This window comes from Manacus vitellinus, unplaced genomic scaffold (genome assembly GCF_001715985.3).
Source record: "Manacus vitellinus isolate BGI_N305 unplaced genomic scaffold, ASM171598v3 scaffold_57_pilon, whole genome shotgun sequence".
NCBI lineage: Eukaryota > Metazoa > Chordata > Aves > Passeriformes > Pipridae > Manacus > Manacus vitellinus.
The window spans coordinates 2,937,055-2,954,078 of NW_021940666.1; the positions used below are offsets into that span (position 1 = coordinate 2,937,055).

Consider the following 17,024-nt stretch of genomic DNA (forward strand, 5'->3'; position numbering starts at 1 on the left):
AGGGGAGAAGCAAAGAAACAGTTTGATGATAGAAGCTATTAAACCTTTTTTTAAGGCATCTTATTGCACTGGCTGACTTTGGGAGCTGTGTTGAGAAACCAGCTTTAGGACTTTCACATCTTCCTATAAAGGGGAGGAGCCATAAACACTGTGTAAACAATTTAATTGTGATAATTAGATGAGATTTCTCTTGGTTCTTTGCATCAGCATTCCTTACTTGAAATCTAAACTGCAGAATCATTACTGAGTGAGAGCTTTACCAGCCCAAGCAGACTCAAGAGCAAATGAGCACTGAGGAAAAAAAAGGCAAGCAGATGTGTGAGAAATGTTATAAATGTAAAGGAATTAATTCAAACTAATCATCAAAGACAGTAACTCAGATAAACTAACTCCAGCTTTGATCACACACTTTGAAAACTCTGTCCTAATTGTGGGCTCCTCCATCTGGGTTGCTGCTGATGTGGGTTTTAACATGTGGTTTTCTATGGAACAAAGAAATCATCGACTCAATCACAGCTTTATATTTTCAAGATTGTGGTCTGTTTTGAAAACAGAAGATTATGTAGATGCTGTGACTGTTTAGGAATATAGGAAAAGTAGAACCAAGTGTTGTTTTGCAATTAGTACTCATTTCTTGGAGTCCCCAAGTTAATAGTTTACTTATAATTTTACAAACAAGAAAGGGGCACGGAGGGGGTTAAAAAAAAGCAGTTTCACAATCTCCCATCAGAATCTGGTACAACATTCAGTGTGTGCCATCCCAGGTTTATCCCAGGTGACAGAAGCATCCAGTGCAAGCTCCAAGGATTATTACTGCTCCGTGGAACCCCCTGCTCTCTGCTCCCTTTTTGCTGTGAGTGCTGGAGAACTGGAAATAGAGAAATACTGGGTTTCATCAGGTGCTAAATATAATACTGAGTTTCCTTGAAATTGGTGTGTTTTGGTTGGGATTTTTTTAACTGTGCATAAGAATGTGCTTAATTCATGTTTCATCCAAGGGTTTCAGGGACTGTAACATCAAAGCTAAACTGCAGAGTAATATCACATTTCTGGTTAATCAGGGGTGTATTTGAAGGGAAGTCTTCCCTGTCTGAGCCAGTCCTGGGAACAGGATGAGCTTGTTGAGACCTCTCCCCCTCAAGTAGTCAGGTACCCCCCACCTATAGGTACTGCAGGGCTTTGGATGCTGGGGATGCTCTGGAGGTGCAGAACCGGGGCAGGGAAAGGGCGATGTTTTGGGGACAAACCCAACTCGGAGCAGTCAGAGCTCCTGGAGAAGTTGGGGAAAGGCGGGGCAGGGGGTGCGGGAGGGCCGGGGCGGATCCCACCCTTAAATGCCACGGCGGAGCGGGATGCCGGGCTGGAGGGACGGGAGGGAGGAGGGAAGGAGGGAGGATGACAGGGCTGGGGGTTGGCGGGGCGGTGCAGGATAGGGATGGCGACGGGGATAGGGACGGGGATGGGGACACCGCGGGGCTGCGGCGCTTCACCTGGGAGGAGATCGGGCAGCGGAACGGGCGGGGGCCGGCCCCGCAGGAGCGCTGGCTGGTGATCGACAGAAGGTGTTCGACATCAGCCACTTCTGCCGGAGGCCCGGGAGGGGCCCGGCTGCTCGTCAGCCACGCCGGGCAGGACGCCACGGTGAGGGTGCCGGGACATGGGCGGGGCGCCCGGGCTGGGGGCCGAGCAGGGAGGGCCTGGGGGGGCGACTGCGGGATGCAGGGGTGCTCAGGGCATGGGGCAGGGTCGGGGGAATGAAGCGTCACTGCCCCGTGCGAGCCTCTCCAGCCCCGTGCTGGGGACACGCAAAAACGAGGAGAGACAGCCCTCGGGGGAACGGCATCGATCCAAGTCGAGACTCTTTTACTTTAAAGCCGTTCCCCCTTTGTCCCATCCCTCCGGGCCCTTGTCCAAAGTCCCTCCCCAACTCTCCTGGAGCCCCTTCAGGTACTGGAACCGGTTCTCAGGAGGACATGGAGATGCTCCGAGGGCTGGAGCAGCTCTGCTATGGAAACAGGCTGGGAGAGCCGGCAGTGCTCAGCCTGAAGAAGAGAAGGATCCAGGGAGACCTTAAAGCCTCTTCCAGTCTTAAAGGGGTTCCAAGAGAGCTGGGAAGGGGCTTTGGACAAGGGCCTGGAGTGACAGGACAAAGAGGAATGGCTTTAAACTAAAAGAGAGTAGACTTAGATTAGATGTAAGGAAGAATTTTTACTTTGAGGATGGTGAGGCCCTGGCACAGGTTGCCCAGAGAAGCTGTGGCTGCCCCATCTCTGAAATGTTCAAGGCCAGGACTGAGCAACCTGGTCTAGTTTTATCTAGTTCTACAATTCTTAAACCTTTAGGATTACTTTTATCTCCTGATCTTGCTTGTGCAACTACTGTGAGCTGCAGTGATTGCTCACAGCCAGGGTAAGGTGAGAAAGCTGCCACAGGAGCTGCTTCCAGAAACACCCTTCCTAAATTCTATCCCTCCTAAATGCCCCCCAGCATAAGCTGGAGGGAAAGCAAAGACAGCAGTGCTTTTCCAGGCTGGCATCCGGAAAAGCTTCTGTAGTTATTGCTTGTGGTCCTTCTGACCTTTGGGATGAACAAAATGAAAAGAAGTAGCCAGTTAAGAGGTGTCCAAGGATGGGAGTTGGTGCGTGGGTAAAAAGACTTCTGCTCATCAGGTTTCCTTGTCTTGTTTGTTTAATGCCATGGAAACTTGTGGTAAACACACACAGAACCATTCAGGAAATTCCTTGGAGTTCTTGCCTTTTAGTATGTGCAGGAGTAGAAAATAGTGGTAAATTAACATCTAGACAAAGATGTGACAAATGTGATTGCTTCTTTGCTGCGTATTTTAAAAGAAAAAAAAAATCCCCAGACAAATAGTTCCTGATTTTCCACATATAACGGATGTTAGAGGCTCAGGAAAAAATTAAGAAATTATCTTTGTTGACTGGAAGATTTGAATCAAGAGCCGAAAGCCAGGAAAGGTAGCAACTCAGGAGAGGATGAAAAACACAGAAGGGGCTCAGTTAGCAAAGAAACATGAGGGATGGTAAAATGAGGATAATTAATGCCACAATATTAGTCAGGGTGACACTGCACAAGACTGATTTAGGCATATGGTGGAGATTCATTTAATTTTGTATTGTGAAGCCTGTACACCTGCATTAATTGCAATAGTGGATATGAGCCCTTTTCTGAAATAAGATCTCATTCAAGAGCTTAGGATAAACACAGGAAGGCAAAGGCCGCAAAAGCTTGATGAATTAGGAAGATAAATGATCTTTGCTATTGTGGTTCCTCCACAGGGAATGTCTGCACAGCAGGTTGGGGTTTGTCACCTGGAATTTGGTTTTCTTACCTCTTTTTTTACTCTCGTGCATTTGCAGGATGCCTTTGTGGCATTCCATGTAGACAAGGTGCTGGTGAGCAAGTACTTGAAGCCACTGCAGATTGGGGAGCTGGCACCAGACCAACCCAGTATTGAGCCCACTAAAAATGTAAGTCTGTCCTCAAAAACCAGATCAAAGACAGATTAAAAAGATACTCTGAGATTAGGCCTTGTTCTTCTGTATCTTCCCAATTTTTGTGCTACCACTTAGAAACCACAGATGAATATTAGATTAAATCCACAATCTGTGGTTGAGAATGAGATTCCTGAAGATTATTTTTTTCTTATCACAGTAACTCCTGTTTAGCTGGGGGCCAGCTGGGCTGGAGGTGCAGATTTTTAATAGAGGAGTTTAACTCTCTGTTAATCCTGGGAAGGGTAAAATGACGATGTAAATTAAGAGGAATGATTTAATCCGAAGACCTACCACAAGGTGGCATGTGAAGCTCATGCATATAAACTACAATTCTACTACACACAACCTCCACCTGAGCTACTGTGCTACTCTCCCCCTGCCAAGGAGATGATGGAAGGAGCACCAAAGATTAGCCTTAGGGGCTAATTGGGATGCAGAAATTGGGATGGCTTCTTTGCTCTGTGCACCTTGGCAAAGACACAGAGAATCTGTAAGAGAGCCGTGAATAGTTTATTTGTGTGCAAGCCCAAGTCTTGCCCTTTTAGCCAGAGCCTTTGCTCTTTCTTTCCTCAATTGTTTTTTGGGTTATGAGGCTGCAGTGCCATCTAAAACCAGAGAATGTATAACCCTGGTGCTTTCCCCAGGAAATGCTGGTGAAAGATTTCCGGGAATTGCGTGATACTGTCGAGAAAACGGGACTTATGGAGCCAAATCAGCTTTTCTTCTTCCTGCACCTCGCTCACATCCTGCTGCTGGATTCTGCTGCCTGGCTCATTCTCTTCTACTTTGGGACATCCTTAATGCCCTTTGTTGTCTCCCTGCTCGTGTTGACAATTTCCCAGGTAAGCAACGGAGCCCACAGAATGTGCACAAGGACTTCCATCACCTTTCATCCACTTACATTTCCTAGTCCTTCATTTCCTGACTTGGCACAAGTCCTCCTTTGTCATAGGAAGACAACAACTATATGGATATAAATAAGAAATTCTGCATGTGGGGGGCTCCCACTAAACTTAGTCTGGCATCCTTTCAGTGAGATATATTCTGGGGAAGGCCTTAAGAGCATCAGGATTTCATAGTCCCTTTCTGATGGTGACTTTGGAGCGCTGTCAGAGAAGTAAATCTGGGCATTTCAAAGCAAAGGATGGATGTGGCACCATCCTGGTCTTCTCCCCTCCCAAAGTTTTCTTTTTCCTCTTCCAGGTCCAGGCTTCGTGGCTACAACATGATTTAGGACACCTTTCAGTATTCAGGAAGACCAAGTGGAACCACTTGCTGCACAAGTTTGTGATGTGCCACTTGATTGTAAGTACCTGACCCTGGAAAACTGCTGAGATTGGATGGTTTTCCTGTAAAAATGTGCATTCTGAAGACTCTGTGGGGGATTCTGTTCAGCATTGGGGGAAGTGGGGAACTGTGGAGAATCTGGCTCTGAAAGCATCATACTTTTCACACTTTGTTCTTCATTTAAAAAGGGGGCATCAGCCAATTGGTGGACTCTTCTGCACTCCCAGCACCACTCCAAACCCAACTGCTTCCATAAAGACCCTGACATCGATATGCACCCTTTCCTGTTCACTTTGGGGAAGAAACTCTCAGTGGAGGTCAGTGTGTGTGTGTATGGGAAGAACACCTCAGTCAACAAAACCATGCCGGACCATAAAGATCTAAAAGTGAGATGTGATGGCAGTTTCTGCAAAAAGATTGGGTCTACTTTCTTCATAGTTCACATTAAATCCCTTTAAGAATATCTTAAACAGCTGACAAGTTGTAAATAAATTAGACATGATGTACGTGCATCACACATAGGGTGAAAAATCCACCAGCAAAAGGACTGTTAATGGTTATAGAAACTTAACAGCCTGGAACACCAACTCAGTAATTTATGATTATTAGATAACCTGTAAACATTAATATAAAGCATGTCTGCAGTTGGTCTTTTTTATATTATATTTATATTACTATTTATATTAATGTTAGAGGCTCAGAGATACAAGTGCCTTGGGCATGGCTGTGTCTGCCAGAAGGCAGAAGCCTTGCTGTGATAGGAACAGCAGGAGTTAATAACTCAGGGCTGTTCCTGTAGCTCTAGTGGGGCAGAAGTCATTTGACCGTACAGGATGTGCTTGGACACTTCCAGAAGTGACAACCTAAGAGCACTGAACCCTTTTTGCTATAAATCTGCATCAGTTCTTGAATCCCTGTCACAGCAGCTACAGCAGTAAAATATTTTTCTCCCTGGCAGACCTTTGCCGTCATGAAGCTGTCACTTAAGTGCATAAAATCACAGAAGACAGTAGGAGGGGAAATGAGAGAAAATACATATAACTATTTTTGACTGATAATACAATTTAGCCTTGAAATATCTAATTCCTCACAAAATTAATTATGAATGTGGCAAGAATGTAAAACCAATAAATTCATCAGCTAAAATTCACCTCTGTCCATGCTCAATGTTCTTTTTACCATAACTTGCAGATCACGCCATCTCTTAATGGATAAAGGCATCAAATCCCTACATTAATGCAATGAGGGTTTATAGACAATATTATATTTGTAAACTAATAGGAGGGAGACAGAAGGAATGAGGCTTGTGGGAAGTCTGCAAGAACGTGCCTCTGGAAAATAAATGGAAAAGAGCAAGTTAGCTGTGCAAATTTCCTAGTTGCCACTCAGTAATTTGTTTTTCTGGGTTGTTTTCACAGCTTGGGATCAAAAAGAAGAAGTACATGCCCTACAATCACCAACACAAATACTTCTTCATCAGTGAGTATCTCCATTCTCCTGCAATACCATGAGGGGTATTAATGGAGCTTGCAGATTCTACTTTTGACCTGTAGAAATTCAGCAGAATGAAGGTACCTGTGTCAAAGAGCACAATAAAAGAACATAATAACCTAGTTTTTGGAACAGCTGAAGACTTGACTGGATCAAACCCCAAGCAAATGGTCTTACCTCAGAGCTGGTGCTGCTCCAAGATCCTCAGGTCCTTTCCAGCCTGAATTATCTTATCTGTGTGAGATCAGGTTTCTGTGCCCTTTTTGACTTGAAACACATTGATTTGGTTTGAGAATTTTTAGCCAAATGTTGTTTGTTCCAGAGTAGAAAAAGTAGGAGGGTATCCTTATACCAGGTCATCTTAAAATTGTATGGCTTTGCAATAATAAACATACAGCTGTTTGGACAGAGAAAAGGAGAAAGTCTCTTAACTCCCTAATTAAGGAAGTTGAGATGAGGCTCCAGGGGCTGTTTGGGAGCTGTATAATGAGGGTTAATAAACTATATAAAGAGAGGAGAGGGAAAAACTCAGAATTTCTCCCATTGGTGCCCTGATCTCCAGGCTCAGTCCTTCTTCCCTCTTCTTCCCACCCTAGTGAAGCTTTATGAAGCTTTATTCCTTTTGCAAAGCAGCTCAATTTCAACATGGGACAAGGTGATAATCAACTTTTGCCTCTCTCCAGAATAATCTGAAGTTTCCTTCTTGCTTGAAAATGGACAGCATGAATTTGAACCATAAAACCCAGCAGAAATGGACACTTTGATTTGACTAATTTCACCTATTTTTTTACCCTTAACCTCTGAAGAAGGCAAGAACTGCTCCCAGCAGCATCAGGTCTCTCTCTTCTGGCTAACAGAAACAGCAGGGTTAGTTCAGGTGTGAATATCTCAGATATACAATTCCAAGATGCCTGGTTGAGGAAGGAGATCGTATCTCTGATCTCCCACATCCTCCACAGAGGCTCTGGGTTATGATATCACACCACATCTTTCAGTACTTTTCAAATTTAAATAATAGTCTGTGGGGTTTTTGTGGGTTTTTCTTTGCAAGTGAGATGTCTGTTTGGAAGGTTGATATTTTAATTCTCCAACCCCAAATCCCTGGTAGGTGAGGGATTTCGTGTGTATTCTCATTGTTCCCTGCTTTGTACAGCAGAATGGGGAGCCAGATAAGCTTTGGGCTTTGGAAACCACTTCTCAAAATACTCACTTGTGGCTGTTCCCCAGCTAAAAGCCTAAAATGAAGTCTGAGGTTTGTAAGCACCACCAGATCAGTGGACAGATCCAGTCATTCAGTCCATGACATTCCCAATGATAATGGATTTTCCCCTACAGCTCTTCCTCCACTCCTGTTTCCCACCTACTTCCACTGGCATACGTTCTACATTGCTTACACAAAAAGGTATTGGGTGGTAAGTACTGCTCCTTGTGTGACAAAAGGGGGTCAGCTGGGGGCCTTCAATCTTCTGAGCTCTGTGGAAAAGCTGTGCCTATAAAAATCTCCTTACTGGGTGTGAAGGCTCAGATTCATCTCTTATACAAGCCATAAAAAATTATTATTAACTTGTGTTAACTTGAATTTCTTCAGATTATACCATTCAGAAAAAAAACCCAAAACTACAAAAGCTGAATGTAAATTATTCTCTTGCACATATAAATGAAGATTAGAAAGACTTAAGGAAAAGTAATTAACTTTTTTTTTTTCCTTTTCTTGATGTCTCTGTTTTTGGTAGGACTTGGCCTGGATGATGACCTTCTATATCAGATTCTTTTATATTTATGGATCATTATTAGAAATAAAGAGTGTCCTGGCATATTATTTTATATTCAGGTGATGTCTCTTTAGCTTTCCTCTAGACATTCTTTCCATCTGTACCTGCCTGCCTTTGTCTGCCTCTGCTTATCTTACCACATTCTCCCTTAACCACCTCATTTTTTGCTTAGTGTTTTAATTCCATAAAGTTAAACTAACACTCATCTGCTCAATTGCCAGGGCAAGTTTTAGGTTGCTGTGGCAGCAAAGAGACTTCACTGGGTGCTGACCAAATTGAGAAATACATTCAGTGCTTTGGGTGTTGGGTTAAGAGAACATTTAACTAAAACAGCTTAGTCTGGGCTTGCAAATACCCAGGTTTGAATGGACAACACACTCTCCACTTGGACCATTTCACTGATTTTAATCAGTTTGGTCCTTGGCTGCAGATAAAACAAGCTGCACACAAGCTATGTCAGTGTTAAAACACATTAAATAATCATGAGTTTCAAAAGGAAGTATGAAACTTCCAGGTTTTGGAAGTTCTTCCAGGTGCTGGATTAGCAAGGCTGGTGTTCAGCCATGTCTTTGTGAGTCTGGCTATGCTGTTATTTAATGGCTCATCACTAACCCTCCCACCTGACGCTGGATTCTGCCCTCTGGTCTGATTGCACAGGATGCTGGAGAGCAGCTGGTTTGTCTGGGTTTCCCAGATGAACCACATCCCTATGGATATTTACTACGACAAGAACCTGGACTGGGTGTCTACGCAGGTAAAATATTTCTCTATTCTTAAGGATTGTGGCAATACAGGTACAAATTTTAACCATAAGATAAGCAAGACTCCTATGGCATTGGGGGTGAAACCTGCTGGCAACTGGGCAGGGAAGGTTAGCAGGGTAATGGATTCACTTATGGAAATGGTAAAGGAGCACAGCAATGACACACTCATGGGCAATCTAAACTCAAACCCAGGTCCCAGCTCCAGTTCCTAAACACACCCATCTCCTCACTTTCTGCAAGACCCAACTCCTAGCTTTACCATGGTCCAGTTTAGCCAGTCTGTACATCTGCTGGCTGACAAAGCTGCAGGATGGTTATGATCCCTGGCTGGAGGTAGCTCAGCTAAGGCTAAAAGAAAACAACAGAGCAGAGCAGCACAGTGCACTGTGCTCTTCAGAGAGATGAGAAAGGCTGCAGTTACTAAGCTGGACTAACTTTGCTTTTCTTTGCCCTCCTCTAGCTCCAGGCAACGTGCAATGTTGAGCAGTCACTTTTCAATGACTGGTTCACTGGGCATCTGAACTTCCAGATTGAACATCAGTGAGTGCACACACGAAGAGGGAATTTTCTTCCCTCCTTTTATTTAAAACTATTTTTTATTTCTCTTTCTTTTCCCTTCTCTTCTTTGCTCTGAATTCTACAAATAGTTGTGGGGCACCAATGAGTTTGTCTTTAAAAAGACTGAAACCCCTAAAGAAAATCACAGGGATGACAAGTGAAAATGGAACATGGGCAGCAACACGGTCTATCTCAAGTAGTAGCTTGTAAGGATTAGGGAAAATATCCATGTTACATCACCTGTTTATACTGTGCCACAGTAGTTAAGCCCACTTATGCTGACTATTTATGCTGTTACTTTAGAGAATGAGAAGGATGGGCTCACCTCCTTCTCTGTGCTACAAAGGTGGTTAATTCTGGAAAGAGGGCAGGGGGAAAGTAGTTTCTTCTATAAGCAGCACTTAATTCGGAGAAACATTGTTTTGAAGACGCTAGAGACAAACTGGGGGGAAAAAAAGAGGGGGAAAAGCAGGAAAAGTCATATAAGTCATAAAAGAAAGAAGAGCTGGGAGCAGCTACAGACCCTGCTCAGTGCGAGCTGGGTGATTCCTGAGAAGTATGAATGGATGTGGACATGAGAAAGGCAGGATTTCTCATGGAGCACTGGAAGAGAACCTGCCTGTCTCATGTTCACAGCCTGTTCCCCACAATGCCAAGACACAACTACTGGAAGGTGGCCCCTCTGGTGAAGTCCCTGTGTGCCAAGCACGGTCTGGAGTATCAGTGCAAGCCCCTGCTCACGGCCTTTGCAGACATCGTGCAGTAAGTGAAGCACACAAAAAGGCAGAAGGATTGCAGGAGGAGGCCCTCACTGACACTCCTCTAAGCAATGTGTCCTCTCTCTCCCTCTCCCAGTTCCCTGAAAAGCTCAGGAGAGCTCTGGCTCGACGCCTACCTGCACAAATAAGAAGCCAAGGATTGGTGGTGCCATTCAGAACCTGCCATGTCTGCATTCCCAGCAGAGCTGAGGAGCAGGGACCACAAGGGACTCTCTAGCAGAACAGAATGAATAAGAACTGAAGGATTACCATTCCAATAGGGATGAAGCCGCCTGAATTTTACTTCTGGTCTTTCCTGGGGTTTTGGTTCAGATCTGCTAAGAGTGGGGAGGGCAAGCAGAAGGTGAATTGTTAGAACAGGGAGAAGCTCTTTGCTAAATATGTCTGAGCATTTCTGAGTCTGAGCACGGGCTCAAGTCAGACTTTGGACTGGTGCAGATGCACACACCTCACTTCATGTCAGAGTCCTCTGACCATGTTTCCTTAGGTTCTCCTCATGTAGAAGGTTTAATGTTTAATACAGTATTTGCCTATTTGAAGTTACTTGAAATTGCAATTTGAATTTGTTCCAGCAACGTGGTTAAATCATAATAAGTTATAACAAACTACAGATCACAGTTGAATAAATAAATGTAAAAAACAATTAATTGACAAATTAATAAATAAATGTAAATGTGTTTCCATTACTGTTCTCAAACACTTAATGACTTGTACTCTTTCAAGCCACATTCTTTGTCTTCACTTCTCAAAGCTGCTACTATTATACCAATTCTATACATTAAGAGACAGCTATTTCTTATTTTACTGCTTGGTACTGCTATCCATGTAAAGATCATACTACAGAAAGATAAACCAAAAGTAAAATAAGTTATCTATAGACCTTTGGTCAAAGAGAAAAGTTGCTGTTGCAGCTAAACCAAATAAAAAGTTGCAGGTAAAATATCAGACTGAGCAAGGCTGAGAAGCCTCAGTTCCAAGGCTTTGCAAACACAACTAATTTTTGGAGGTTATTCAGAAAGTCACATTGTGTTTCTAAGCACTCTGGGATGTTTTGGGGGTCAGAGAGCTGCCCTTCCCAGCTGAGAGTTTGAATTACAAATAAAATCAGGTGAGGAAGGTGGGACAAGCAAGCAGGGAAAAGGGGAGAGTTAGATAGTTGCTTATGCAAGTCTGGCTTGCAGGAACAGCAGCCACGTGAACTGGTCGTGATGCAAAGCTGGTCTTAATCCAAGACTAGACCCTGGCTCCTTTTTAAAGTAGCCTCAGCCAGCTGGACTTAGGAAAAGGCCATATACCATAAGGGAATAAAAGTACAGGACCCAGACTCAAGGCCTTAAGGGAGACATGGATTTTTGTGTGTCAAAGCTTATTAAGGTCAAGCTTGTTAAAGCAGTTTTGAGAGTTCAAGGGTAAATGGAATTACCTGAGTGGACTCAGATTTTGGCTATGCCAGGCAAAAGGTGAGTCAGGGAAAGAGGCTGATCCAGGTGCTTGAATCACCCCTGAGAGGAGGTAATATCTTTCCATTAGTAAGAGAGCATGATCTTTGTCTAAATTGAGTTCCACAGTACTGAGACCCTGAAATAAAAGACCAGCTTTTGGAAAGGGGACTGTGGGAACAACAAAAGCTGAGTACCAGCAGTTACAACCACTTTTGAGAATAATGTAAAGTTAATATAAATAGAAATCTCAGAAGGTAAAAAGTAAGATATAAAAAAGCCTCTGCTGATACAATGAATGGACTTTGTGTTGTTTGTGCAATGACTGAATTACATGTACCATGCTCAGCACTGGCTTCTACTTAAAAACCTTTAACCCCTGCACAGGCAGCCAGAACATGTAAAAGATTTGCTATTAAACCATTTTCTGCCTTGGAAAATGTGCAATTATGGTTAGGGATTAACAGCTAAAAGTCTAACTCCTAACTGACCTATGGGAGTAAAAGCAGCAATTCCCCAAAATTCTGTGTAAATGAGTCAAACGATCAGTTACTCACAAACTCATTTCCACTACTTTAAAAAGCCTTTCAAAATTACCTTAAGTAGTCTTTGAAAATTTATTGGGTAGATGAAAAGCCTGATTTTGAAGATCCTTATTTGATTTTTGGACCTTTGACATCATTGGGCTCTTGGTGCAACTTGCAGTCAGGACCCTGCAAGTCAGAACGCAATTAAAAAAAGAGAGCCATAAATGTTTTTAGCACAAATGAGGAAAGTTGAGCAAGACTGAGGTGAAGGGCTGTGGATAAACATGGAATAAAGCCTAAGCAATATGGATCAATGCCAGAGCAAATAGGAGTTGCCGATTATCTTTGACCAATCCTATCAGAATCAGCCCCAGAGGAAAGGCTGCCAGCATTCCCTCAGGAAAATATTTGATAGCTGGGTGAGATTTTACAGAGAAGGTAGGGAACACATACAAATTAGTTATACAACCGCAGAAAAGCATAAACAAACAAACAAAAAACCACAAAAAAACTTCTTACGTAAAACAGTTATGGTACATGGAAACAGAGTGAAAGTAAAATAAGCATCACCACTAAAGCATCTTCTCCAAATGGGAAGAACAGTAATATAATAACACAAAATATTAACTGACTTATTCTAAAATACACCCTTGATTCCTGCAACTCTGAAAGGTAAATTCTGTTCTTTTCCAATGGTCTTATCTTGGAATCAGAGGTTCAGGAGAGACAAGTTTCCCCTGGAAATAATAGTGAAAGTTTAAATTCAAAGTGAAGTATTTTTCCAATAAAATCTCTCTGGAAAAGGGCCCTGTTTTAAGAAACAACAACGTGCATTACAAATTTCATTTTGCATACAACACCTCACATTAACAGACATACTAAATAAATCTAAATAAATGAAATAAGCACTTTATTTTCTGTGTTGTAAAGCTGAATAGCAAATAATTTTAAAAAATCTTGACTATTTTAACAAACAGCTGTGTCAATTCAAATGTTGACAGATCTTAGCCAAAATTTTTATAGTATAATCACCATGTTTATTTCATGGAAGTGTTGAAACTACTGCTCATCCTGCAGCCCTCATAAACTTGCACATATACACCTACCAGATGCATAATTTTATTAAAAGAAGCTTGAAACTTATTTAACTCTAAATAAAGAGTAGTGTTTAGGCAAAGTACTGAGTGTTTAAAGCATCTTGCACTCTGCAATAAGTAAAGCAGGAAAAATGAGCAGATTCCTTCATTCTTGTTTTTTCCAAATTCTCTCCACAAAATCAAGAGCATTAAGACCCTGTAGACAATACAGGAGCTATGATTAAGTAGAGCTACATACTTTTATCTCCTTCATACACATCAGTATTGATGTTCCCCCTCAACTCAAGCTACACAAAAAATAACACCAGAATTACTGCCTGATTTAACGGGGTATAACAGAAAGATCAGAGGGGAAAATGCAAGTGAGACAAAATACATTAAATTCCTGCTAAAGATTCCACCTTTAGGCAGAGCTGGTATTGTGTAATGTAAGGGCCTGAGCAGAGGTGGTTGGAACAGGTCGTGCAGCCCTTGGCTCGGGCAGGGTCAAACCTTCACTCCAGCACCCAACAAAAGGGGATGTTTGGCCAAACAGGCAATTTATTTTGCATGTTTTCCTTTGATCTGTTCTATCAAGAAAATGCCAAGGTGAAGAAACATGTTTAATTGAGTTTTTTAAAAGCGAGGAGGAAGCAAAAAGAAGGCTGGACGTGGGCAATGAGGGCGAAGTGACTGCAGTGGATGGAATAAAGCAAGCTAAAGGGGAAGAGAGAAATGAGTATTTAGAGTCAGGTGTTCCAGTGGTTTCCATCTCCCGGAGAGCTTCTCACAAACACAGTCCATGTACAGAGTAAGAGACCAACTTCCACAAGAGCTCAGTTACCACTTTTTCACACACTTCCAGTGCAATCCAGTCACATCCTGTAAGCCAGGCTTAAAGCTGCCAATTTGCCCAGCTCCCATCCCAGGGAAGGCTGGCTTAAGGCATTTTTTATTTTCAGTCTATCTGGGGAGTGTTGCAGCTGCAACTAGGTCTGCAAACAGAATTTCTCATCTATCTCTCCTCAATAATTCTTACAAAATACATGCACAAGGTCAAAGATTCCCAAGACTTAAGTGTGGAAAATAGGATCATACAATAGTTTGGCTTCCCAGCTATTTGTAGGAAAGTGCATCCACTTCTGTGTCAATCCTGAATCAACGATCAGAGAGAGGAGGATAATTGCACTAGGGAAAACAAACAAACAAACAATAAAATAAAATAATAACAAAGTTCCCAATACTGGTCAAAGTTTTAAAATGGGGAAACTTGAGAGAAATGAGCAAAGAATAAACGTTGACATTTACTGACACAGCAAATCTATATAAAGCATTCTCTGTTTTATCACGTTATGAAACAGGAAACCAAGGTTTTTTTCTGACTTAGTCCATTAGAGATTTACAGTATTTGAATCATAAGATTCCACTAAGCAAAAAGCCTTTTATAATCTTGTAAAGATTTAAATGAAATGGATTAAGATCAAGGTGAATTTCTGAGGTTCATAAGAAATCATGAAGATGTTGTCTTCTTTGATCTCCTTGATTCAGCTACTTTGGTCTGGGAGCCAGAATGTAAAATTATTTTATCTTTTTCATTAAAAAGGCATTAAAACTCTCAGTTTACCAAGCTTCAGTGAGTGATACAAAAATAAATTTCAGCCCAGCTCCTGAGAGCTCTCCTCAGGGAGATTTCCAGTTGCTCTGGGGTGGGAGTTTGGCTTTGGGTGGAACTCCAGCGTGACAAAATCCAAGCTTTCATCACACAACCAAATCCCAGGCTCTGCTCAGCAATCCAGGCTGTAAAAGTGTCATCATTAACAGGGAACTATCAGGATATACTTCAACTGTTATTTTTACACCACTGCCTCATTGTTCAGCCTTGATTTGCTTTCCCAGAGTGTGCAACTGTGCACCCTTTTACAAGCTTTTGCAAACTCAGCGATTCTTCAGAAATATTCTTCGGTCTGACTGATCCATTTGCACAACTGAAATCACTTTGAATGAGAAAACCTCAGGATTTTTCATGTGAGAGAAACTTCCACAGGAAAAGTACATTGATATGGCACAGAAGAGAACAGGAACATGATAGACTTGTATGTACCTCAAACAGCTGTTTGTGAGAAGATGGTACAGCACAGACTAAAAGTCTTTAGTTCTTAGGTTGGATTCAAGAGCTAAGTTAGGATCCTGCAATTACTGAAACATAAACCACAAATCTGGCAAAACTGCCTTAATTTCATGTCAAATCATCAAAATAGAGCCTTAGTGCTTTTCCAGTTCTGTCCAAAATGGACTTAGGCAACTGCTTGGGTTGCACCCTTGATGTCAACAGAGTCCAGGGTATGCTCAAGTCCACATTTGCATGTCATGACCTTTGTCCTGACCCCACAATTTTGAGTTTAAGTTCTACAATTTCAGCTTAAGTTCTACAATATTGCCTGGGGGGAATGGTCAAGCTTCACCACACACTGCAAATCTTCATATAATGTACTATCAACAGGAGATCAGAACATGCAACATTTCTCTGGACTGATTGCCTTCTGCAAGGCTGCTCTGAAGCCCCAAACCCCACACCAAACTAAACTCAGAGTGCAGAAAAGTCACAGAAGGGCCATCTACCAACCTCCTGCAGCAACCAGGGACAGAGAACCCTGTCCAACCTGGCCTTAAACACTTTCAGGGATGGGGCAGCCACAGCTTCTCCAGGCAACCTGTGCCAGGGCCTCACCACCCTCATAGGGAAACATCTGGTGAGAAAACAGTGACTCACAGATCCACCTGTCTGAGAATTTATGTATCAGATCTCCAGAGAACAAACAGGCTTTTTCTCCAAGATGAATAACAATATTTAGCAAATCAACATGATTGGTTTGATGGATGCTGAAGTTATGGATACCTATGCACTGCTTAGGAGACAATTTCCATTCATGGCTTCCACCAGGCAATGAGCCAGCTGGGTTCAAGAAAGTCCTGATTTCCTTTTTCCAATATATTTAAAACAGTAACAGTCTGATCCAAGCCTAGCTCACCCTTCTTCCCTGGATAACATGTAGCAATCCCATGAACTCACTCATGTCCTGGCACAGCTCACCTCAACAAACAGGATTTGAGAATCTGCTCAGGTTTTTTGGATACTCCAGATCAAACATTTTGGGAAAGGGAAAACAACCTAGGAATAAAGGCCCATGAGAAGGAGAAGAACTCCTGAAGAAGCTGTAATTTCCAAAACATTAGTTTCAAATTCATTATCAATTCCACTGTTACAGATGAGCATCTGAAATAAAACTGTAATAAGAAAACACTGAGAAATTCTCCTCTATAGATCCCTGAAAATTGTAGTGACACAACCTGTCAAAGCAATGTTTGATTTTAATTGAATAAAACACAAAATCAAAACACGAGTGAGATTGTGCCATGTGAACAGTCTATAATTCTCACAGTAAGTAGCTGTAAATGGATTTGTTGTCTCATTTGTTTGAAGAAACAGCATTATTGTTCTTCCAGTGTTGCCCAACCCTCTCAGCACCTTCTGAAAAAGCCAAGTTTTCTGTGTGACACACGTCATGGCCAGTTTAGCAGCATAACACAGGTTATTTAAGCACAACTGTGTAGTTGAAATGTGAGTTTTCAGAACAAAGGCAGCTGCAAAAGGTACATACAACCTACCCAGCCCATTCCATGTCTCCTCATCACTGCACAAGGTGTTTCCTCTCTGTTCCTCATTCCCTAGTGCTTGATTTTCTTTTTTAACTTGACACCATCCAAATTTTAGCCTAATTACTAAACTACTCTAAATTACAGAAGAATTTATTA

General features: G+C 42.3%; 1 protein-coding gene across 1 annotated transcript; it reads left to right on the forward strand.

Annotated features, from left to right (window-relative positions):
• The first annotated feature begins 1,395 nt into the window (after positions 1-1,395).
• Positions 1,396-10,834, forward strand: LOC103757401 (acyl-CoA (8-3)-desaturase). The gene is given in 14 exon segments (XM_018081788.2): positions 1,396-1,555; positions 1,558-1,591; positions 1,593-1,641; positions 3,381-3,491; positions 4,163-4,360; positions 4,722-4,823; positions 4,994-5,122; positions 6,224-6,284; positions 7,632-7,708; positions 8,030-8,127; positions 8,726-8,822; positions 9,293-9,372; positions 10,027-10,152; positions 10,246-10,834. Coding segments are annotated over 14 exon segments (1,374 nt in total). The 3' UTR covers positions 10,298-10,834.
• Positions 10,835-17,024: the final 6,190 nt, after the last annotated feature.